Source organism: Pipistrellus hanaki (genome assembly GCF_964339955.1).
Source record: "Pipistrellus hanaki genome assembly, chromosome: 12".
NCBI lineage: Eukaryota > Metazoa > Chordata > Mammalia > Chiroptera > Vespertilionidae > Pipistrellus > Pipistrellus hanaki.
Genome location: NC_140514.1, coordinates 59846726 through 59871692, shown reverse-complemented (window position 1 = coordinate 59871692; position 24967 = coordinate 59846726). Strand labels below are relative to the sequence as shown.

General features: G+C 64.5%; 1 protein-coding gene across 6 annotated transcripts in view; it reads right to left on the bottom strand.

Moving 5' to 3' along the window:
• The window catches only part of TBC1D8 (TBC1 domain family member 8), an 85812-nt gene that overhangs the window by 19403 nt on the left and 41442 nt on the right, over positions 1–24967 (bottom strand). For 3 of the 6 annotated variants that reach the window (XM_084900497.1, XM_084900492.1, XM_084900495.1), the window contains 13 exons: positions 24061–24215; positions 18925–19153; positions 16272–16512; positions 12041–12248; positions 10639–10833; positions 9361–9486; positions 8300–8453; positions 6093–6307; positions 5398–5515; positions 2534–2813; positions 1886–2015; positions 1687–1785; positions 826–894 (listed from right to left, as the gene is read on the bottom strand). In XM_084900497.1, coding sequence (XP_084756623.1) covers positions 826–894; positions 1687–1785; positions 1886–2015; positions 2534–2813; positions 5398–5515; positions 6093–6307; positions 8300–8453; positions 9361–9486; positions 10639–10833; positions 12041–12248; positions 16272–16512; positions 18925–19153; positions 24061–24215 — 2219 coding nt within the window. The remainder of the gene's footprint in view (positions 1–825; positions 895–1686; positions 1786–1885; positions 2016–2533; positions 2814–5397; positions 5516–6092; positions 6308–8299; positions 8454–9360; positions 9487–10638; positions 10834–12040; positions 12249–16271; positions 16513–18924; positions 19154–24060; positions 24216–24967) is intronic. The other 3 variants (XM_084900494.1, XM_084900496.1, XM_084900493.1) reach the window with 2 other exon arrangements.

Below are 24967 nucleotides of genomic sequence, written 5' to 3'. Positions count from 1 at the left end.
TTATTGATTTTTTTTACAGAGAGGAAGAGAGAGGGATAGAGAGTTAGGGACACTGATGAGAGAAACATAGGTCAGCTGCGTCTGCACCCCCACAACTGGGGATGTGCCCGCAACCAAGGTGGTACCGTGCGGGCCAGAGGCGGCGGCACAGACACCCTTGCCCTGGCCTGCGAGCCCCTAGACCAGTGGTCAGCAAACTGCGGTGCAAACTGTGGCTCGCGAGCCACATGCAGCTCTTTGGCCCCTTGAGTGTGGCTCTTCCACAAAACACCACGGCCTGGATGAGCCTGTGTTGAAGAAGTGGCGTTAGAAATGTGGCTCTCCAAAGACATTTACTCTCTCCTCCCCCCCTCCCCCCACCTCTCAAATAAATAAAAAACATATTTAACAACAAAAAATACGTTCTTTGTAGCATAAGTAGCAACACCTGAGAATCTACCTAAATAACCAAATATTAGAAACATAGTTTAGCATATTATTACAAATACGATAGGTTATAAAGTTATTAAAAACATTAAGACTATGTGGCATGCATACCAGCTACATAAACACAGGAAGAGGTGCAGATGTAGGAACATGTGAGGTGAGGTGTGCGTAATGGGATCCTGTACGAAGCAGTGGTTTCTGTGGATGCCTGCTCTGTCAGGTGGGACGGGGAACCGGTGTAGAGGAGTGGGGCAGGCGAGGGGGGCAGGGAGGTGGGCAGCAGGCAGGTGGCCACAGCCTCTGCTGTCCCAGGTCAGCTCCCACAGGCCACCCGGGCAGGCTGAGCACAGAGGCGGCCTGGCTCGGGCCTGTCCCTCCCACCCCTTCCCGGACCTGCACCTTGAACAAGTCGTAGAGCTCCTCCAGGTCGCCAAGGGGGAAGGAGACTTCAGGGCTGACCACGCGGAGCTGCAGGAGAGCAGACAGCAAAGGGTGAGCAGGCCTGCACCCCCCACCCCTTCCAGACACAGACCCTGAGGGCGGCGACCCCCCACCAAGGTGACCTCGTGGAGTCCCATCCTGGCCCGGCCGGACGGCGGGGCAGACGGCCTCCGTCCGTGGTCAGCAAAGTCAGCAGTCCACAGAGCCAAATATCAACAGTACAACGATGGAGAGCCAAATTTTTCAAACTTAAACTTCTTCTAATGCCACTTCTTAACATAGACTCGCCCAGGCCGTGGTGTTTTGTGGAAGAGCCACACTCGAGGGGCCAAAGAGCCGCATGCGGCTCGTGAGCCGCGGTTTGCCGACCACGGGGCTAGGGGCACGCAGGCCAGGGCAGGGATGTCTGTGCCGCCTCCTCCGGCCCCCACGGTGCCCGCTCCAGGGACTGAGGCTCCAGCGGGCCCTCTGCTCCCGTCCGTCTGACCGACACCCACACCGGCTCAGCACGCCCCTCCACGAAGGGGAAGAGCTGGCACCTTTTTTTAAATCCTTACTCAAAACATGGTTATTGATCTGAGAGAGAGAGAAACACCAATGTGAAGTTTCTGATTGATCAGGTGCCTCCGCTAAGCACCCCAATAGGGACTGAACCATTAACCTGATACGTGCCCTGATGGTATCGAAGCGGGCACCTTTCGGTTCATAGGCCGATGGCTCCAACCAGCCGACACGGGCCAGGGCAGAGAGCTGGGGTTCTTGCTGGAGGCCAACAGGGAGCCGAGGGCACCCCCCTGCGCCCCAGGCGGCCTCACTCACCACGTTCTGCTTGGTGGTGCCCTCGTGGCCCTGCAGGACCCGGATCCTGTGCCTGCAGCGCATGCGCTCGATCTGCTCCACAGACTGGGGCCCGAACTTCTGTGGGGAGACGTCCCTCCTGGGCACGGGGCACAGCCTGCCGCCGGGCCGGCCCGTCCCAGCCCCAGTGACGCCCGAGGGGGGACGGGTAGGGCCGTACCTCGTAGGAGTCCCGGATCAGGTCCCCGATGTCCATCACCGGAGGGGGCTCCTGGCCGTCGGAGAGAAGGGCGTGGTGGCCGCCGGCGGGGAGCCCGGGGCTGTCCTCGCTCTGGATGTGATCTAGGAACCTGAGCACCCAGCGTGAGCAGCTGCCTCGCCCGTCTGCACCGCACCGGCTCCTTCCCGGTGGGAAGAGGCAGGCGGCTCCGGAGCCGCTCCGGTTGCAGGGCTCTGCACTCCGGTGACGGTCAGGCTGACACTTTCCGAAGGGGATCTGCCAGCTGTGCCCCTCAGCTCCGGGGAGCCCCTGCCCGCGGCCCAGCCAGGCCACGAGGGTCCCAGCCGCACTCAGACCTGAATCTCCTGGGGAAGCAGTGGGCCCTTTCCCCGCCCGACCCCCCTGGGCCACGGAGAGGGAGGGGAGACACCCCGTCACACGGTCCACAGTGCCACCAGGGGCCTGGGTGGCAAAGGGCCGAGGGCACAGCCTCCAGGCGTAGCCCTTGCCCACAGCGGTGCCCGCCGCCCCACGCAGCGGTGCCCGCCGCCCCGCACAGCCCGCAGCGGTGCCCGCCGCCCCGCGCAGCGGTGCCCGCCTCCCCGTGCAGCGGTGCCCACCGCCCCACACAGCCCGCAGCGGGCGCACCTGCTGAGGAGCATGAGGGCCTGGCCGTCGTCCCGGCTGCTGCTCAGGGCGCGGGCGTTGGCGGCCAGCACGGCCAGCCCCAGCTGGAGGACGGCCGCGATGCCGTCGAAGAAGAAGCAGTCGAGCACGCGCACGGCGCTGCCCAGGGGCATGGCGCTGAGGAAGAGCGTCAGGAACCAGGACAGCGACAGCGACGCCAGGGCCGACGGGAGGCGCTCGGCCAGCTCGGGCAGCCGCTCGCGGAGCAGCTCCTCGAACACGGACTGGTCCACCTGGGCGCCTGGAGGGCGGGCGGGAGGCCTGTCAGCCTGAGCCGGCCTCCGGGCGCCCCGGGCTGACTGGGCGTCGCACTCGCCCCGGACGGGGTGCCCTGGGCGTGAGCTGCGGGGAACACTGTGCGGCCTCCGGGCGGGAAGGCTTCCACGAGCTCAACCCGCCGCAGACAACAGGCGGGCAGGCCTGGGCGTGGGAGTGGGTGGAGGGAGCCCATGGGGGCAGGAACGTCGGTAATACTTTCAACAATAAAGATAAATTAAAAAAAAAGAAAATAAGGAAAAAGACAAAATTTCTTAGCACACACAAGTGTTAGTCATAGAAAAGTTATAAGTTGGACTCAACATGAGAGATGTTCTTCAAAAGATGGCACGGAAACAAACTGCAAACGCGGAGGGAGCCATGCGCAGTGCTCCTGCGCGGACAGCCGCCCGCTCTTAGGACAGGCGCTCCGGAGACGCTCGGCAACGGCCGGCGAGACAGACCCGTGTGCTCACACCACTCACCGCCAGGGAAACGCGAGCTCAAGCCGGGGCACACCACCCGCACACGCACGGCCGAGGGACAGGCTGCTCCAGTGCCGGCGGGCCGGGGCGGGACCGCCTGCACCGCACACGCGGAGAAACGAGCGCTGCTTATAAGTGAAACCACCACTAACCTAGGACCCGGCACTGCCACTCCTGGAAAACCGACAACGGAGTATCCACACAAAAGCTGAATGCTCATACAACTTTATTCGGTTTAAAAACTGGAAACAACTCCAGTATCCACCAGGCTGAGGCAGACAAATGGCCGCAGGCGCTCAGCGAGGACAGGCCCGCTGCGCCGCGGGCGGGGAGCCAGGGCTGGGGTCCCCCAGAGCAGCCCCTCCGCTGGGCGATGCCCGGGGTGCGAGGCCGTGCGGCGGGGAGCCTCCACCTGCCCAGCCTGGCCGGGGCGCGGGGCGGCTGCCGGGAGCCGGCTAGCAGGTGCGGCCCAGCCGTCCGGAGGACACCGAAGACTGACGGCCTCCTGGACGCCAGGACTCTACCAGTGCTGCTCCGCCAGGCCACGCGGCCTCCCCAGTGCCGAGTGCGAGGGGGCCGGCCAGGGAGCGGCCGGCACAGGAAGGACCGCCGGGCCCTCCCCGCTGCCTCCCTCTCCGGGGTGTCCGCAGCCGTTCCTCCCCCGCCCGCCCTCTGTCACGGCCGCCTCGCTGTCGCCTGCCCCCTCTGCACAGGACTCTGCCCCGCCACCTCCACCGGCGTGACTGGGAGGTGCCCTAGGGCGTGACCAAAGGCAGCTTTGGCGTCATGCTCTCCACCGGACAGACAGTGCACTCTGCCGGCTCCGGTGCTCAGGCAGAGCGTGCGAGCTCCCCCCCGCCAGGAAGGGGGCTCCAGGCCGCCCCAGGCCGGGCTTATGGGCGGCTTCCCTGCATTCTTCCTTGCCTCCTCCTCTCCTGCTCCCGCCCCACACTATGGGAGACACCTCTCTGCTTTCCATCCTTCAACTGTTTCCATGTTTTTTATTCATGATCTGTGCTTGTAGGTGACCTTATTCCACCCTTTTGCCAAAACTGCAGGGAATCACCCCAGTGAGCCACAACCGTGAGCCACACCAGTTACACCAGTGAGCCACACCAGTTACACCAGTTACACCAGTGAACCACACCAGTTACACCCGTGAGCCACACCAGTGACACCAGTGAGCCACACCAGTTACACCCGTGAGCCACACCAGTGAGCCACACCAGTTACACCCGTGAGACACACCAGTGAGCCACACCAGTTACACCAGTTACACCAGTGAGCCACACCAGTTACACCCGTGAGCCACACCAGTGAGCCACACCAGTTACACCAGTTACACCAGTGAGCCACACCAGTTACACCCATGAGCCACACCAGTGACACCGGTGAGCCACACCAGTTACACCAGTGAGCCACACCAGTGACACCGGTGAGCCACACCAGTTACACCAGTTACACCAGTGAGCCACACCAGTGAGCCACACCAGTTACACCCGTGAGACACACCAGTGAGCCACACCAGTTACACCAGTTACACCAGTGAGCCACACCAGTTACACCCGTGAGCCACACCAGTGAGCCACACCAGTTACACCAGTTACACCCATGAGCCACACCAGTGACACCGGTGAGCCACACCAGTTACACCAGTGAGCCACACCAGTTACACCCGTGAGCCACACCAGTGACACCGGTGAGCCACACCAGTTACACCAGTTACACCAGTGAGCCACACCAGTTACACCCGTGAGCCACACCAGTGAGCCACACCAGTTACACCCGTGAGCCACACCAGTGACACCGGTGAGCCACACCAGTGACACCGGTGAGCCACACCAGTTACACCAGTTACACCAGTGAGCCACACCAGTTACACCCGTGAGCCACACCAGTGAGCCACACCAGTTACACCAGTTACACCAGTGAGCCACACCAGTTACACCCGTGAGCCACACCCATGAACCACACCTGTGAGCTTTGCAAACCCAGGAGCCCTACGGTGGGTGCAGAGGGCTGAGGTTCAGACCCTGGGCCAGGACTGGGAGAGCTGCGAGGCACCGGCGAGGGGGGGGGGCTTACCCAGCACGCGGTGGTTGAAGTAGTCGGGGAGCATGCGCTCGCATACCGCCACCAGCAGCCAGAAGGCGTCCTCCTCGGGGGCGTAGAGCAGCAGCACGGAGGCCAGGATGTTCATGGACTGCGGCCACAGGGGCGGCACTGAGCGGCCATGGCCTCAGGCACTGAAGCTCACGTGTCCACACCCACAGCTCAGGCCAGCCCCATGCCCGGCGGTGGGGTGCCCGCGTGGCTGTCAGTGTGGTCAGCCACCGTCTCACCCCTCCACAGTGGGACGCCTCTCGGTCCCCACAGTGGTCAGCCGCCCTCTCGGTCCCCCAGCATTGCGGGACCCGCTGTGGTGCCCCTCAGGTTCACACAGGCACACACATTGCAGCCATGTCTTGCTTATTCCCAGGAAAACAATGTTTAAGATCTCGTATCTGAGTGTCAGGAGCTTCCCTAGTCCTGCGGGGGGTCTGTGCGTCTGCACATGGAAGGCCACCCAGCCGAGTCCTCGGGCAGCCGGCACTGCCCACCGCATGAGGACGTGACCCCCACCATCTCCTCCCCGAAGCACCGTCACGTGGCGCTGCCCCTGCCGTTCCAGGGGAAGGCCTCGCTGCCGAGGGCTGCCCGGCGCCTGCCTGCCTCTGTCACGCCCGGGGCTGCCCGGCGCCTGCCTGCCTCCGTCACGCCCGGGGCTGCCCGCGCCTCACCTGGCAGTAGCCGATCCGGGGGTTGTGGTGGGCGTAGGCCGTCAGGACCCTCCGCAGGGCGGCGATGCCCGTCTCCGTCTGAAAGGCTGGGTGCTCCGGCAGGGACCGGTGCAGGTCCCGCTCGATCTCCTCCGTGGCCAGGCAGCACCTCCCCAGGGACTCCTGCACCAGGCGCCCGTAGTAGCCCGGGTGCGAGGCGAGGTCGGTCATGGCATCTGGCGATGAAAGGCGTTTCGCGGAGGCGGGTTCCCAGGACAGGGCCCGCGGGCATCAGACTTGCCTGTCGGAGAACCTCAGCGGGGTCTCCTGAAACATTCTGAGACTACACACAACCCAAACGACTCATTTCTGCCCCAAACAGAAAACAGCGAGGCCTTTCTTAGAATAACCACACAGAAAGGGGAAAAGTTCCTACAATAAGTGCTTATTAACGTGCTCCTCCAAGTTATATTCCCTAGCGACAGAAAGAGTGAATGTGTGCGTGCACACACACACACGCATACTTACACACACACACACACCTCTCATGCGTTAACTCAACAAGAGAGAACTGAGTGCCCACATGTCGACAGGAGAAGGTGTGACTATAGTGAAGCAACAGCAACAACTATCAAGGGAGCCACTGCTGCACACACAGACAATGCACATGACACGCACACGGACATTACACATGACAATAACACAGACAATGCACCGGCACGCACACGAACAATGCACCGGCATGCACACGGACAATGCACTGGCACCCACATGGACAATACATATGACAATCACACAAACAATGCACCGGCATGTACACGGACAATGCACCGGCATGCACACGAACAGCTGCACTCACTGAGAACAGCATCAACACCTCAGCAGCCCTTTTGACTGCTGAGGTCACAGCCCTCGTGAACTGGCTGGCAGTCGGTTCTTTAACACGGTGATTGTGTGAACAGTCCCAGGACCCTACAACCACCACAGCCCATGCTGTTCAAGGCCCAGGCCTGCACAGGACCGAGGCCGCATGGGACTACGGCAGGGTCGGCTGCTATCTCCAGGCCCTGGGGTGGGCGCCGAGCTGGGCAGGGGACAACGTCAAACATCCCCACCCCCCCGCCCGAATGTTTTCAATGTGCTGGTTGAATCCACACATGGAGCCCCAGAGACAGGGGAGAGAGCCACACAGGTGTGTCCCAGGCCCGCTGCCCGGCAGCGGAGCGGCCTGTGCCCCGAAGGCGGCCCGTCTGGGAGGCGACCGACCATGTCCCCGCTCCTGTCTCTCCCAACCAATACACACGTCCTCAGTGTGTATTGGTTGGGATGGACACAACATTGAAATTAGGTAAAATGAAAAAATAAAAATAGAAATAAATTTCTTCATTAAAACACCTGGACGACCATTCACCTAGACCGCTTCAGAGGACCAGAGGAAAAGTAACACTCCCTTCTTTGCAACATGAATATAGACTGTTTCTATTAAATATAAAAACACAGAAGGCATTTTTAATTTTAAAAGAAATTTAGGCAGGAGCACAGAGACATCATGACAGGCCTGGGAAGTGCACCTAGAGTGGCCCTGTCCCCGGCCCTGCCCTCGGCCCTGCCCCCCCCCCCCCCAAGGTTCTGGCAGGGGCGTGGCTGGGGGAGTGGCTGCCGGGAGAGGGAGAAGTGAGCAGTGAGGGGGAGTGCACACCCATCTCGGCACTGGCTGCCCAGAGCACAGCAGGCCTGGCTCCCATGGCCTCCCACCGAGCCTGGCCTCCTTGGGGGGAAGAACGGCTCCTGTCAACCTGGCCACGAGGCATCCTGCTGGGGAGTCCCAGCCCAGCCCCCACCATGAGTCCCAGCACCCACAGCAGCTGTGGGGGGGGGGGGGGGGGGCCTGGGTCTGCGCCAGCGCCGGGCGCGCAGGCAGGGGAGCAGGCAGAGGCCCAGGCGGAGCCCAGGAGCCAGCACTCAGGGTGATGGCAGCGCCGCCAGCAGCCGCCTGGGCACTGGGGGCAGCCCGCTGAGGGCTCAACCCTGAAAGGCCCTTTGCTGCGGGCGGCCCCTCACAGGCCCCAGGACAGGACGGACTCCAGCCCCTACAGCCTCGCTGCCGTCCCATCATGCCAGCCCCACACGGGGCCACGGAGGAGGCCCACCCTGCCCCTCACACCCACGCCCAGCCTGCCGTCACGCCGTCACTCGCCCCTGAGGCCCAGGCCGGAGCCGGCGCTCACCTGAGAAGAGCAGCCAGAGCCGGCCGCGCAGGCTCCAGGGGAGGCCCGTGGCCACCAGACGCCGGGTCGTGTCCGTGCGGAACATGCACACGGTCCTGCCGTGCTCCCCGAGGTGGTCCCTCCACAGGCGCATCTTCTCCTCCTCCCCCCGGGGCTGGAACGGGAGCACGTCAGCTACAGAGAAGCCCCCCCTCCCCTCCCTCCCTCCGGCCTCCCCCCTTCCCTCCCCAGGCCTCCCCCAGCCAGGCGCCGCTTCTGGCAAACTGGCCAACTGGCCGGAAGAAAATGCCTGTCCCAACACCCACGTGACCAGCGCAGACGGAGGGGGAGGGGGAAGGGAGGGGTAGAGGTAGGGGGGCAGGGTGGAGGGCAAAAGGGAGGGGTCGATCCCACCCTGCCCTGAGCCCCTGCCGCTGAGCAGACACCGCGTGGCTCCAGCCTGAGCTACCGAGGCCGGCAGCCCTCTTTCCACGGAGACGCGGATGGATGCCCTAACCCTCAGCCCCATGCGGGAGCTCTCACACACACGTGCACACATGCACACCGCACACACACCACGAGCGCGCGCGCACACACATACAGGTGCACGTACACGCACGCACACACACACCAGTACACACAGTGCACTTGGGCGCGCGCACACACTATTTCCCCCGCTTCGTGCACCAGTGGCCGAGGCCTCCGTGTGCAGCCCAGGGACGCCATGTGGGCGGGCGAGCGGGCGGCACAGCTGGAGGAGCCGTGGCCGCAGAGCCGCCAGGGACGCCTCAGAGCTCGGCCTCCTGCACCTCACCCCGCGTCGCTCCCCTCCGGCTCTCCGGCTCTCCCCGCTGGAAGACACTGCTGAGGCAGCACCTGCTGCCGCTCCAAACCAGCCCCGGAGCCAGGGGAGCGGTGCTGGGCCCACAGGCTGCCAGGCCAGAGGAAGGCGTGTGGGGAGCCCCAGGGCACTGCGCCCTGCCCCAGGCCGGGCGGGCAGGCAGCCTCCTCCGTGGGCCGCCCTGCACGCCCCGAGGCTGCTCCGTGCCCCCGGGAGCGCCCGCCAGCGAGCCTGCACCCACCGCGGGCGGGACGGCGCCCGGAGCCTCGGGACGCGGGCTCTCCTCGCTGCTCAGAGACGACACCATTCCCAGGTCCCCAAACGTGTGGCCACTGCACGTGCTGGTGGCCCGGAGTGCCGGCGGCGTCTGCGTGGGAGGAGGGAGCATCACCGCCTGGCACAGGGTGCCCGGGTGCCCGGGTGAGCGCGCGAACTCAGACCTGCGGGCGGACCCCAGGAGCACACGCCCCAGGCCCCGGGCCGGCACTCAGGGGAGGGGTCCCCGGGCTGCCTGGGGCCTGCTGTGGCCTCCAGAGCGCTGAGCACTGGCTCCGGCCCTCCCTCTGCTGGGGGGACGGAGACCAGACTCTGTCTGCAGCCCACGCTCAGGGCCATGAGGTGACACGCCCCCGCATGCCCCCACCCTCCACCTGAGGACACGGCCCAGGACCCAGAGACAGCGACAGCCACAGGCCGAGCCCGAGAGGCCCATGGGTGCTCCCTCCGGACACCCCCACCCTCCGGACACACCTCCCTCCGGACACCCCCACCCTCCGACACACCTCCCTCCGGACACCCCCACCCTCCGGACACACCTCCCTCCGGACACCCCCCCCTCCGGACACACCTCCCTCCGGACACCCCCACCCTCCGGACACACCTCCCTCCGGACACCCCCACCCTCCGGACACACCTCCCTCCGGACACCCCCACCCTCCGGACACACCTCCCTCCGGACACCCCCACCCTCCGGACACACCTCCCTCCGGACACCCCCACCCTCCGGACACACCTCCCTCCGGACACACCTCCCTCCGGACACCCCCACCCTCCGGACACACCTCCCTCCGGACACCCCCACCCTCCGGACACACCTCCCTCCGGACACACCTCCCTCCGGACACCCCCACCCTCCGGACACACCTCCCTCTGGACACCCCCACCCTCCGGACACACCTCCCTCCGGACACCCCCACCCTCCGGACACACCTCCCTCTCTCCGGACACACCTCCCTCCCTCCGGACACACCCTCCCTCCCTCCGGACACACCTCCCTCCGGACACACCCTCCCTCCCTCCGGACACACCTCCCTCCAGACACACCTCCCTCCGGACACACCCTCCCTCCGGACACACCTCCCTCCGGACACACCCTCCCTCCCTCCGGACACACCCTCTCTCCCTCCGGACACACCCTCCCTCCCTCCGGACACACCTCCCTCCCTCTGGGTACTCCCTCCCTCTGGACACCGTGGCCCGACGGGGGACCAGAGGTGCGCGGACCCTGCGGCGGGCGCACCCTGTCGTGGGCCCGCGAGGCACTGGGGTGCGTGGGGCGGTTGGCCTGCACCCGCCGCAGCTGGCCCAGCAGCACCTCCACCAGCGCGTCCCTGTCCTTCAGCTCGATGAACTGGAAGGCCATCTGGCCCCGGACGCTGACGAGGACCGGGCTGGGCAGCAGGCTCGTGTCCTCCATCCTCTCGATGCTCAGCACCTGCATGAAGGGGAGGAGCGTTCACACCTTTCGGAATGTCCCAGGACCAGACGCACCTTCTCCACAGCAGGCAGGGCAGCCAGCGCGGCCGCACACAGGTGCATGCTGGCACAGGCGGGCGGACGGGCCCGACACCGCGGAGAGCAATGGGCGTCGCCAAGGGAAGCTGGGACGAGGAGGAGGTGGCGGTGGTGGTGCCGGGGCTGCGGGGTGTGTGTGTGTTGCTCGAGGAGCCGAAAGGAGAGCTCTGCAGGCGGCAGCAAACAGCAGGAATTCTCCGTGGAGACAAGCAGCTGCTGTGCACAGACTCATCCCTGAGCCCACACATGCACAGGCAACCACAGCTTCCTGCTCCCGCCTGGCGGGGAGGGCACTTGTAAAATGAAGGACTGCAAGGGGCAGACGGGGGGACGTGGGGGTCTGAGGGGGCAGACGGGGGGACGTGGGGGTTTGAGGGGTGAAGACGGGGGGACGTGGGGGTCTGAGGTGTAAAGACAGGCTGAGCCCCTGGGAAGCGGGCTCAGGGGCCCCGCAGGCCGGCCTACCTCACAAGGGATCAGCAGACATCACCTCTGCAGTGGGAGGGGACTGGCCCTTGTGCCAGGAAGCGATTTTCAAGTTTAACTAAAGTGCCAGGAGGTTATATAGCCATTCGACTGTACCCACCTCAGGCCAGCTCCCTGGGGGCCCAGCTCCCTCTGCTCCGTCCCCCTGGAGGCCCAGCTCCCTCTGCTCCATCCCCCTGGAGGCCCAGCTCCCTCTGCTCCATCCCCCTGGGGCCCAGCTCCCTCTGCTCCATCCCCCTGGGGCCCAGCTCCCTCTGCTCCGTCCCCCTGAGGGCCCAGCTCCCTCTGCTCCATCCCCCTGGGGGCCCAGCTCCCTCTGCTCCATCCCCCTGGGGCCCAGCTCCCTCTGCTCCGTCCCCCTGGGGGCCCAGCTCCCTCTGCTCCATCCCCCTGGGGCCCAGCTCCCTCTGCTCCATCCCCCTGGGGCCCAGCTCCCTCTGCTCCATCCCCCTGGGGCCCAGCTCCCTCTGCTCCGTCCCCCTGGGGGCCCAGCTCCCTCTGCTCCGTCCCCCTGGGGGCCCAGCTCCCTCTGCTCCATCCCCCTGGGGCCCAGCTCCCTCTGCTCCATCCCCCTGGGGGCCCAGCTCCCTCTGCTCCGTCCCCCTGGGGGCCCAGCTCCCCGCTCCATCCCGCGGGCCCACCTCTCGCAGCGGGATGATGACGCGGCAGCAGCCCTCCTCTGTGCTTGTGAAGCAGACGTAGCGGTCGGAGGTGAACAGGCGCCCGGCGGTGTGGCGGCGGCTGAAGGGCGTCCACAGGGAGCAGTCCCGCACGGTGTGCAGCCTCTCCCGCCGCGGCAGCCTGAAGGCGGCCCGGAACAGCTCGCTCTGCGCTCGGGCTTCCAGGTCCCTAGGGAAGCAGAGGGATGACGGAGGCAGGAGCGGTGCCCGAGCCTCAACCACACGGAGCACGCGCAGCACGCCAGCCCGGCCGGTAGCGGGTACAGAAAGGGGCCGCCGCCCGCAGGCTCAGCCACGCTTCGCCGAGCGGGCGCCTCTGCCCAGCCTCAGGAAAGGACCCCAGACCACGCGCTCCTGTCCGGGCTGACAACATGGGATTTCACAGCCACTGGGGCAGCCAGTCCCCAAGCCCGCCTCGCAGGCCGCGCCGTGCCCGCGGAAGTGACCTGCGGCCCCTCCGAGGGTCGGGCCGAGTCCAGTGGCCCAGCAACCGCCCTCGGGCTGAACGGAACGCGTACGTCACGGGAGCGACGTTATCCGCCGCAGCCCGCGCCGCGAGCAACCACCTGCCACCCGCCGAGCCCGGCAAAGGGCCGCCCCTCACCATGAGCGAGCCCCGACAACTGCGCTAAGGCGAAGAGCCCAGGCACAAAAGACCACACGGGCCTGACTCCCTTTTACGAAATTTCCAGAATAAGCAGATCTCTAAAGACAGAAGCTAGCCTGGTGACTGTGTAGGCAGCATGGGGCTTGGTTTGCGGCTGCTTCCGGTGGCGGCAATGTTCCCACGCTAATTGTGTGGCCACGGCAGGTCTCTGATAAACTGAAACCCTTCAGTGTGCGCTCTGAAGGGCAAGCTGGGTCCTCCCCCACAGGAGCTTGTCCTGCACCCCCACACCCCACAGGGCTCGCCCAGGGAGCAGCGGGCAGCTCCTCCACTCACCCCCAGCTTGTCCCCGAGGCCCTCCTCTGACTTCCCCGCGAGCCGAGCAGCCCGCAGCCCGCAGGCCTCTGCCTCCAGGCCTCCCTGCCTCCTTGTCCGGATGAGGCTCTGCCGCGGCCAGTGCCAGTGCGCCCTCGCTTGCTTTTCCAGGACAAACACACAACGACAGAGGTGCCTGCACGGTCCCTGCACTCACCCTCAAAAACTCCGAGCGGTGTGTGACCTTGGGCCCAAGCCAGGGCAGGGCGCCCACACGGCCTGGTACGGCCCGGCCTGGGCACAGCCCAGCACGGCCCGGCCTGGGCACAGCCCAGCACGGCCCGGCCTGGGCACAGCACGGCCCGGCCTGGGCACAGCACGGCCCGGCACGGCCTGGGCACAGCACAGCCCGGCACGGCCTGGGCACAGCACGGCCCGGCCTGGCCCAGCACGGCCTGGCACGGCCTGGCACGGCCCGGCACGGGGAAGGTGCAGGTCAGCCTCCCTCGCACTTGCCCCCTGTGAATGGGCTGCTCCTCAGAAGCTGGAGCAGGAACCACCCGTGTGCTGAGCTGACATACGTGGGCAGTCACACCTGACAACACGCAGTGAGCGCTAGGCGATGCGCACACACTTCAAATCAGGGGACCCCAAACCCAGGGGTGGGCAGTGCTGTTTCTCCACAAGCCCAGCACTAGTGCCTCGTCCACATTAGGTGAGGAGGAATCAAAGCCAGGCTCCCGCGCTCTCCCCGCCCCAGGCGCAGGGAGGATGTCGGGCTCGCCCTGAGGGACGGAGAGTGGGTGCTGGGACTGACGAGGGACGCGTGGAGCCAGGCGGGCACAGGCAGCTCTTCCCTCACCCGGGCGGGGTCGCTTCGGTGCTGGCTGGAGCCTGGCCCCACGCCCGCCCTGGGGTGGCTAAGTCCCTGCAGCCAGTTCACCTCGTTAGCACACACACCACGCTCTGGCTGCTGTGGCTCCGAGGACAGAGCGTCTCCTGCGGACTGAAGGGTCCCGGGTTCGATTCTCGATCGGGGCACAGGCCCGGGCTGCGGGCTCCATCCCCAGTGGGGGGTGCAGGAGGCAGCCGATCAATGGTTCTCTCTCTTCACTGACGTTTCTCTCTCTCCCTGCCTCTCTGAAATCAATAAAAACATATTTTAAAAATTAAAAGTAAATAAACACACACAGATTTCCAGTCTCTTGTCAGGCGCCCGCCAGGCACAAGCAGGAGGGCTAGATGCGTTTCCTAAAAGCCCCGTGTGCACATGGAGCCCTCCCGCGCCCGCTCCCAGCTTCCTCTGCGCGGGCTCCACCGAGGCAGCGGGCGGCAGCGGGTGGCAGCACCAAGGTGCCCGCAGGCCCCGCCGCCTTTGGAAACCCGCCCAGAGCCCGAGGGAGCAGAGGGGGCAGCAGGACACGTTCACCCACAGGCTCTCCTCCTCCGTCCTCGCGCCGGCCGCCCGGAGAGCGAGGCCCCGGGCACGCCGCAGGCGGAGGCTGCCCTGCGAGGCGGGCGGGGCACAGGGGCCGCAGGAGCCTGGACCCCCGTGGGCGCAGCCGCGGGCCGGGCGAGAGGCTGAGGATGGCCTGAAACGCAGGAGCTGCTTAGTCCCCTGCTTCCTTTCTTTTTAAAAATGGTTTTGATTATTCTATATCATGGTACACAGCTTGAGGCTAGTGAAACACACTATTTCTAGATGAGCATCTGCGAAGGACCATGAAGCTGTTTGGAGCGAGTGAACGCGGACACGGGAGCACGCACCGCTGAGACACATGGCCGCAGACGCCAGTGCAGACGAGGCCCTGGCAGCGAGACCCGTCGCAGGACAGCAATCCGGGCACTTGGGCCCACTCCTAAGTGAGGTCAGCTGCAAGGCTGGCACCAAAGCAACAGGGAAGGGACCCCACTGGCCACGCCCTGCCCGCAGGCTGCCCGCTGGCACCTTGGCACCGGGAGGGGAGCAAACGGCACCCAGGCCGCACCCTCCCGGCCGCCCACGGCCCAGTCCTGCAGCCGCTTGCTGGGCTACAGTGCGTGTTTCGTGTTCTGAGGCCGCGTGAGCTCTGGCTGGCTGGGAGCTTCCCTTTGTCCCTGGGACGGGCCAGGGCGGTTCTGGGCCAAGGCCACGCGGCCCACTTGCTCACTGCCTGTGTGCGTGCTTTTTCAGAAAGAAAGAAAGAAAGAGAGAGAGAGAGAGAGAGAGAGAGAGAGAGAGAGAGAGAGAGAGAAAGCTCACAAAAAAAGGAAGTAGATAGTGCTGCCACTGAGCTCCTGGCTAGGCTGCCAGGAGCAGCCCCCTCCCCCCGACCTCTGCAGCAGCAGGTGAGGGACTTAGTGGAGCTGGGCCGCCTTCCCCGCCCTCTCAGAGGTCTCACATTCTGGCGAGGAGAGCACAGAGCATCGGGCTGGAGGTTCAGGTGCTCGGCCAGGAGTGGGACGCCATTCCAGAGGAAGAGCCACGAAAATGGCTCTTCACTTAAGCCCATTCCTGCCCCCGCTGAGGAGTGACCTGAGGCTCCTGTCCCCGCTGAGGAGTGACCTGAGGTCACGAGATGTGGAGCTTCTTTAATGGGACAAGTACCTCAAGCAACCACCTCACAAGGCTCCCTGACAAAGATCAATTTGGGGCAACAAATCAGAGGGTGCAGACACTCTTAGCACATTTCTAATAAGTTGGTGAGAACATAACCCTGCTGTCCTGAAAACGTTTTCTACAAAGTAATTTAATATGAAAATGTAAATTTTCTTAATGTTCATTAATAAAGCCCAATGCTGAATAGAATTCTAGCTTGAGGCTACATATTACATTTTCTGGAAGTATTTTTTTAAATATATTTTATTGATTTTTCAGAGAGGAAGAGAGAGGGATAGAGTTAGAAACAACGATGAGAGAGGATCATCGACCAGCTGCCTCTTGCACACCCCCCATTGGGTATGTGCCTGCAACCAAGGTACATGCCCTTGCCCGGAATTGAACCTGGGACCTTTCAGTCCGCAGCCCAACACTCTATCCACTGAGCCAAACCAGTCCCGGCTGGAAGTATTTTTTATGAAAATCAATTTTGAAATAACATCTGAACAAAGGAGCTGAACCCGGAAATCCAGCCTATGGCATAAAGGACATGAATGACCGTTGCTATCAGTGACTGCGCTCTGGTGATTGACAGCTCGGCGGTGGGCTCTGCTGAGGGCAGGGAGGCTCACACCGCTGGGCCAGGCCGCGTGCACGTGGCGGCTGGCGGCTGGCGGCCGGCCGGAGCTCACCTCTTGGTGATCTGGCTCGGCTCCTGCAGCGGGGGGTCCAGGTCGAAGCCCTCGTTGTCCAGCAGCCTGCGCAGCGTCACGTCGGCCAGCTGCTCCATGACCCGCAGCGCCTCCTCCAGGTCCAGGAACATGGAGAAGTCCCGCTCCTTGCCGGGCGTGCTGACGCGGACGGCGGCCGTCAAGAAGGCGTTGGACGTCTTCTCTAACTTCTGGATGTCCACCCACGGGATCACGAGTTTGACTGGAAGAAAACACAGCAAACACACATTTCACCCACAGCATGCCCCAACGTGCCCGTGCTGGCCTCGCGCCGGAGGCGCAGGGAGGGCGGCCAGGACAGCCTGCGGCAGCGGCTGCCGGACCGGCTCCGTGGGCGGTGCTCGCTAGGGTGCAAGTGGGACGACCCGAGGTGCTGGCCAACACTGGGGCGAGGAACACATTCTGAAACAGCAAGTGAACATTCTCTCAAGAATATTTCAACTTCAATTTTTGCAAAAGATGCAGCAATTTTTCAATCCGCATAAATGCTGGTTTCGAGCGCTGCAGGAGCTACGGAAGCGCGCACAGGGTTCTTGGTGACCTCGGCGAGGGGAACGGCTGGCTCAGACTGTGTCCAGGACAGCGGACAGCCTTCGAGGAGGGCGCAGCCGTGCCTGAGCCTGGCACAGCGATCGGCTCCGCCCGCCTCAGGACAGTGTCTGTCCGTCTCGGAGCCGGGCGAGGCGTGCTGCCGAGCACGGGGACACACAGTCACAACTTAAAGTAACAACTCTCACCAATACGGGAGCCTTTACTTCCTCCAAATCTCATCTCCCTAACAGTCTCAGAGCTAGTGACAAGGACGGGTCAGTACTGGGAAGGACTCGTTCTCCTTTCCAATGAAGAGGGGATGGTTAAGTGTTTTCCTCTCTACTAGCTCCTTCCTTTTAGTTTGCAATAATGCCTTCCATGCATTAATAATTCCAAAGGCTGCATTTCCACATGAGGCTGGAGCAGCGAATTCGCCTTTTCTACCTCATGGCACACACACAGTGATTCCCAAAGTTCTGTAGCAAACCCTGAACTACAGATTTCTGCCGATCTGACCACAAAACCAGGGGTAGTTCTGGTTCCCTCACCAGGCAGCGGGGTTGGCTGGTGTGTCTGTTTTACTGTTACAGTCTAAGGGAGAAGAGCACAGTGCCCGCTGAGGGGCGGACGGGGCATGTTTCAGAAGTGCCGGCGGCCACGGAGGACCGCGGGGAGGAGGGCTCTTCAGCGGCTTCCTTCCCTGTCTGCGCCGCCCCCTCGCCCAGCTGCTGCGGGAAAGGCCCTCCTGCAGGAGCTCGTCGGCGGGGACGGACGTGCGAGCAGGTGAGCTCCAGGGAGTGGCAGAGCCCAGGGAACCGCAGACTGGGTTCGGGTGCCCAGGCCCAGGGCGGCCCCTGGAGGGTCTTGAAGGATGACAGGCGTTTGCACACGGACACGAGAGCGGGAAGACGGCTAACTGACAGCCGTCCAGCGGAAGAACAGCCAGGCCAGGCCAGAGCACATCGCAGGAGGGGCTGAGGCTGCGCCGACGGGGCACGTGGACCAGGCGGGGCTTTTCCCACCAATTTGGTTTGTTTGTTTTGGGTAATTTAACATCACTCGCTGGCCACACAGAAGTATCAGCTTAAGCATCAGCCGCTCTATTTTGTCGAACATTTAATGAACTCACCCCAACGCCTGGGCAGGGCCAGCCCACACGAATCCCCAGGCCTCACATGGACAGCGGCCAGAGCCCGCCCCGGACCACGGCGTGGGGGTGGAGGCTGCCGTGGGGGATGGAGTGACGGCAGATGCAGGACCCAAGAGGCACCCTCCACCCCCAGGTTCAAGTTGAAACATAGACCGAAACGCAGGAATAAAAAGGAATATAGAACAACACAGACTGATGAACAAGAACAGACCCAGAGATAAGGAGGCATGGATCAGACTGAGGGACTCAAAGGGAGGGTGGGGATAAAAGGAAGAGGTCAACCAAAGGACTTATGTGCATCCATATGAGCCTAACCAGGGGTCAGGGACAATAGGGGGGTGGGGGCATGAGTGGGGGGAGTAGGGGATTGGAATGGGGGGTTGAGGACTAATATGTGATACCTTAATCAATAAAGAAATTAATAAAACTAAAAAAGAGAGGAATGTTTTCGTGTGCAGGTACACACACACACACACACACACACACACACGACACTGCCTGGCACATGGAGCAATGTTTGGTTCCAGAAGTTCCAAGGAGAATAACTTATATACGACTGATGTCTGTGGGCCGTGGCTCCAGCTGGTGGGGACGTGGGCGGAGCCGCACCTGAACCCCAAGCCAGGGCAGAGCCACCGGCTGACCGGCCCAGCTTCCGAGGGCTGGCAGCGGGCCACGCCCCTCAGGCCAGCAAGCTGAGCTGCACAGAAACGTCCCGAAGGCGGAGGACACGGCTCCCGAAGGCGAATCCCTTAGTGGGACCACGTGATTAAACAGCAAATGTAAGCAAATGTCCCCCTTTTTGCAAAAGTTATCAGGGGGACATAGATCAAATATCACCTGTTATCATCTCACGGCTGCCTAAGCCCGCTGTGGGGACTCCTCTCGCTAACGACCCAGGGGTCCTGGCCGCCGGGCGCAGCCCCCACTTACGCTCCCTGCCCAGGAGGAAGGAGTAGAAGCAGAGGTGGTTGGCGCTGAGGTAGAGCCAGCCCTGGCGGGGCACGCGGCCCTTCCAGCAGCAGCACGAGTAGTAGGTGACAAGCTTCTCCGCCTCCGGGAAGTTGAACCTGGACGCAAACTTGACCCAGGCCTCTCGGAACTTCTCGGGCTCCTCCTCCTGCTCCGCCAGCCGGCTGCTGGTCTCCTCTGCGATCAGGGCCTGACAGGGACACAACACTCCTTTAGGGAGAAGCGGGCGGGCGGGGAGCCCTGGTGCTCAGCCTCAGACCCCCTCCCTCTCCCGAAACCCTCTCCCTTCCTCCAGACACTCTCCCCTCCCCCAGACGCCCGCCTCCCCCAGACGCCCCCCTTCCCCAGACATCCCCCCTTCCCCAGACACCCCCTTCCCCCAGACATCCCCCCTTCCCCAGACGCCCCCCGCCCCCCTTCCCCAGACACCTCCCCTCCCCCAGACACCCCCTTCCCCAGACACCCCCTTCCCCCAGACATCCCCCCTCCCCCAGACACCCCCTTCCCCCAGACATCCCCCCTCCCCCAGACGCCCCCCTTCCTCAGACGCCCCCCTCCCCCAGACACCCCCTTCCCCCAGACATCCCCCCTCCCCCAGACGCCCCCCTTCCCCAGACGCCCCCCTTCCCCAGACACCTCCCCTCCCCCAGACATCCCCCCTCCCCCAGACGCCCCCCTTCCCCAGACGCCCCCCTTCCCCAGACATCCCCCTTCCCCAGACGCCCGCCTCCCCCAGACGCCCCCCTTCCCCAGACGCCCGCCCTCCCCCAGACGCCCCCCTTCCCCAGACACCTCCCCTCCCCCAGACATCCCCCTTCCCCAGACGCCCGCCTCCCCCAGACGCCCCCCTTCCCCAGACATCCCCCCTTCCCCAGACGCCCCCCTTCCCCAGACACCTCCCCTCCCCCAGACGCCCGCCTCCCCCAGACGCCCCCCTTCCCCAGACATCCCCCCTTCCCCAGACACCTCCCCTCCCCCAGACGCCCCCCTTCCCCAGACGCCCCCCTTCCCCAGACGCCCCCCTTCCCCAGACACCTCCCCTCCCCCAGACATCCCCCCTTCCCCAGACGCCCCCCCTTCCCCAGACACCTCCCCTCCCCCAGACGCCCCCCTTCCCCAGACGCCCCCCTCCCCCAGACGCCCCCCTTCCCCAGACACCTCCCCTCCCCCAGACGCCCCCCTCCCCCAGACGCCCCCCCTTCCCCAGACGCCCCCCTTCCCCAGACGCCCTCTCCCTCCTGGTCAAGGGCCCAATGTCATCTACAGGCTGGGTCCTGGGCCACATGCAGGAGGCAGCCAATCAGTGTGTCCCTCTCATCGATGTTTCTCCCTGTCTCTCCCTCTCCCCCCCCTCCCCCAAAATAAAAATCAATGGAAGTGTAAAGCTGTGACTGCTAACTGTGTGCTGCGAGCACGCTGCATACATGTTCTAGTCTCCAAAGCAGAAGGGAGCGTGACGGCTGAGGCTCCTGTGGTCCAAACACCCCCAAAGCCGCCGGGAGCAGCTCAGACTGCCCGCCCCAGACAGCTGAGCCCCCCCCCCCCGGCTTCCTGCCGTGGGTCCCTCCCCACATCGGCCCCTCATGCAGACACCCCTGTGCCGGCCCCACCCTGCGGCTAGATGCCCCAGCCCCGCTCCTGCACCCCTCTGAGTTCCTGGCCCTGCGCCCCGTGTGCCGTGTGAGGCCCCGTGTGATGGCCCTGTGTGCCGTGTGACAACCCCCGCATGCCGTGTGCCGGCCCCGTGTGCCGTGTGAGGCCCCATGTGCCGTGTGCCGGCCCCCGTGTGCCGGCCCCCGTGTGCCGTGTGCCAGCCCCCGCGTGCCGTGTGAGGCCCCATGTGCTGTGTGCCGGCCCCCGTGTGCCGTGCGAGGCCCCGTGTGCCGTGTGAGGCCCCATGTGCCGTGTGCTGGCCCCCATGTGCTGTCTGCCGGTCCTGTGTGCCATGTGAGGCCCCGTGTGATGGCCCTGTGTGCCGTGTGACGACCCCCGCGTGCCGTGTGAGGCCCCGTGTGCCATGTGAGGCCCCATGTGCCGTGTGACAGCCCCCGTGTGCCGGCCCCATGTGCCGTGTGCCAGCCCCCGCGTGCCATGTGAGGCCCCATGTGCCGTGTGCCGGCCCCCATGTGCTGTCTGCCGGCCCTGTGTGCCATGTGAGGCCCCGTGTGCCGTGTGCCAGCCCCGTGTGCCGTGTGAGGCCCCGTGTGCCATGTGAGGACCCATGTGCCGTGTGCCGGCCCCGTGTGCCGTGTGAGGCCCCGTGTGCCATGTCAGGCCCCATGTGCCATGTGCCGGCCCCCGTGTGCCGTGTGCCGGCCCCCATGTGCCGTCTGCCGGCCCTGTGTGCCGTGTGAGGCCCCGTGTGCCGTGTGCCGGCCCCCGTGTGCCGGCCCCCGTGTGCCGTGTGCCAGCCCCCGCGTGCCGTGTGAGGCCCCATGTGCTGTGTGCCGGCCCCCGTGTGCCGTGCGAGGCCCCGTGTGCCGTGTGAGGCCCCATGTGCCGTGTGCCGGCCCCCATGTGCTGTCTGCCGGCCCTGTGTGCCATGTGAGGCCCCGTGTGCCGTGTGCCGGCCCCGTGTGCCGTGTGAGGCCCCGTGTGCCATGTGAGGACCCATGTGCCGTGTGCCGGCCCCGTGTGCCGTGTGAGGCCCCGTGTGCCATGTAAGGCCCCATGTGCCATGTGCCGGCCCCCGTGTGCCGTGTGCCGGCCCCCATGTGCCATCTGCCGGCCCTGTGTGCCGTGTGAGGCCCCATGTGCCGGCCCCTGTGTGCCGTGTGAGGCCCCGTGTGCCGTGTGCCGGCCCCTGTGTGTCGTGTGCCATGTGCCGGCCCTGTGTGCCGTGTGAGGCCCCGTGTGCCGTCTGCCGGCCCTGCGTGCCGTGTGAGGCCCCGTGTGCCGTGTGCCGGCCCCTGTGTGTCGTGTGCCACGTGCCGGCCCCGTGTGCCGTGTGATGGCGCTGGGACAGTTTCTCCCGTTCCTCTGACTGTCGGTGTAACTTCTGGGGCCGCCGCAGAGCCGAGAAGGGCAGAGGCCGGTCTCCTCCCTCAGAACCCCACAGCCACAGGCCCGAGGCTAGCGCCCTCCGCACCGAGCAGGAAACCGGCACAGCCGTCAGACCAGGAAGAAGGGGAAGACGGCGGGAAGCGGCCTTCCTGCAGCTGAGCCTCACTGCGCTGCTGGTCCCCAGGTCAGTCTTTACCGGCCAGGCTGAGTGCAGCCTGCTGGCACCACCACCGCCTCCTGCCTGCTCGCCCGGCGGCCACCAGCCGCACAGCACCTCCCGCTGGATCGGATCTGTTTCCGACCCGACCCCACAGGCAGCCCCGCCCCTGTCCTGTCCCTTTAACTCACACTTCACTCAGCACCCCCGGGAGCTGGGAGCCGGAGCTGGTCTGTGGGAAAACCACCGGCAGAATCCCTGGTCTGAGGGCTCCCCCTAATGGAGGTGCCGGTCCTGCTGCGACTGAGCAGCCTTTAACAGGGGGACATGTGGCCCTCGCCAGTGCGGCTCAGGGGATAGAGCGTCGCCTGTGGACTGAAAGGTCCTGGGTTCGATTCTGGTCAAGGGCACATGCCCAGTTTGTGGGCTTAATCCCCAGTAGGGGCGAGCAGGAGGCAGCCGATCCCTGATTCTCTCTCATCACTGATGTTTCTATCTCCCTCTCCCTTCCTCTCTGAAATCAATAAAAACGTACTTTCTAAAAAAGAGTAGAATTTTGAATAAGAAGCAGCATCTGTCTGCTGGCGGGTCATTACACAGTGGCTGCCGGCCGCGTCGTGCGGGCAGAGGCTGAGGACCCGTGGGAGACAGGACGGAGCGCCCCCAGCAGGCCCATCCTCTGCTCCGCAGTTTTCAGAGTGAGTGTCCATTTTAAAAGGAGGGCAATGTGAGGGCCAACAAAACAGTCACAAGATGTCACAACTACAAAAACGTTGGGAATAACTAATTTTAAAAGTGAAATAACATTGCTGTTCTGCAAAAACAAATATGACTATTTTCTTTTCTAGGACAAAAAAGGCTGCGCGTCTGTTCAGGACAGCAAACACTCAGGCCCGAGAATGAGCTCTTTCTACGTTTTACATGTATTTCCCCGAGCCGAACAGTGACAAGCCGGCAGGGCCTCCCCGTGTTCGGCCAGGTGAGCAGTCCCAGCGAGAGAACCAGAGGAAATTCAATGCGTGTGCACACTGCACGGAGGCACTGGGCGTGGGGGTCAGCCCACACCTCCTCCCTTCCCGCAGGAAGCTGAGGGGGGGGCAGTCAGCACGCACCTCCCTTCCCGTAGGAAGCTGAGGGGGGCGGTCAGCACGCACCTCCCTTCCCACAGGAAGCTGAGGGGGGGGGGTCAGAACGCACCTCCCTTCCCGCAGGAAGCTGAGGGGGGCGGTCAGCACGCACCTCCCTTCCCGCAAGAAGCTGAGGGGGGGAGGTCAGAACGCACCTCCCTTCCCGCAAGAAGCTGAGGGGGGGGGGGTCAGCACGCACCTCCCTTCCCGCAGGAAGCTGAGGGAGGGGTCCAGCACGCACCTCCCTTCCCGCAGGAAGCTGAGGGGGGGGTCAGCACGCACCTCCCTTCCCGCAGGAAGGGGGGGGGGGTCAGCACTCACCTCCCTTCCCACCGGAAGCTGGGGGGGGGGGTCAGAACGCACCTCCCTTCCCGCAGGAAGCTGAGGGAGGGGTCCAGCACACACCTCCCTTCCCGCAGGAAGGGGGGGGGTCAGCACGCACCTCCCTTCCCGCAGGAAGCTGAGGGGGGGGTCAGCACTCACCTCCCTTCCCGCAGGAAGCTGAGGGGGGGGTCAGCACACACCTCCCTTCCCGCAGGAAGGGGGGGGGTCAGCACGCACCTCCCTTCCCGCAGGAAGCTGGGGGGGGGGGTCAGCACGCACCTCCCTTCCCGCAGGAAGCTGGGGGGGGGGTCCAGCACGCACCTCCCTTCCCGCAGGAAGCTGGGGGGGGGGGTCCAGCACGCACCTCCCTTCCCGCAGGAAGGGGGGGGGTCAGCACGCACCTCCCTTCCCGCAGGAAGCTGGGGGGGGGGGTCAGCACGCACCTCCCTTCCCGCAGGAAGCTGGGGGGGGGGGTCCAGCACGCACCTCCCTTCCCGCAGGAAGCGGGTCAGCAGCACCCACCTTCACCTTCCCGGTGACGAAGCTGGCCAGGTCGTCGGCGCTGTCGAAGACAGCCAGGGAGGGCAGCAGGTTCTGCTCCAGCCAGGCCCAGTGCCGCTCCGCCTCCTCCAGCGTGGCCCCTGGGCGGGACGGGGAGGAAGAGTCACCCCAACGAGGACGCGGGCCCCTCCGTGTGCACGGAGCTCCTCCATCCCGGGCCCCCGGCCTGACCCTCTGCCGTGCCTCCCTCACACGGGCGTGCCGGCTCACACGGTGACAGGAACATCGAGGCACCGCACTGGCCAGGCGGCCGAACGCGCCCGCTCCCAGCCTCCCCCCGCACACCGAGCCGCAGCCCGCCGAGCCCGGCCAGGGCACCTGCACGGCCGCTCCCTGCCGAGGCCCGAGCGGGAGGCAGCGGTCACGTCCTCTCCCTCACCGCCTATTTCTTTCTGAAAGCACCGGGAAATCCTCAGAGAGGGTTCACAACAAAACAGAGGCTTCCTAGCACATGTTAAAGCAAAGACACTGCAGTGTGTGAGTTAATTTCTTCCAAAGGCGGCAACAGCAAACCATGCTGTTTGCGAGGCATGAAGCAAGGCTGCTTCCCAGAAGCTTAGTCGTGTTGGCTGTGAGCTGTGTGAGCCCGTGTTAGCTGTGTGAGCCGTGTCGGCCGTGTGATCCATGTCAGCCGTGTCAGCAGTGTGATCCATGTCAGCTGTGTGAGCCCATGTTAGCTGTGTGAGCCGTGTCAGCTGTGTGAGCCATGTGAGCCATGTGGGCCGTGTGAGCCGCGTAAGCCATGTCAGCCATGTGCACCGTGAGAGCCGTGTGCACCGTGTCAGCCGTGTGAACTGTGTGGGCCATGTGCGCTGTGTCAGCCATGTGAACC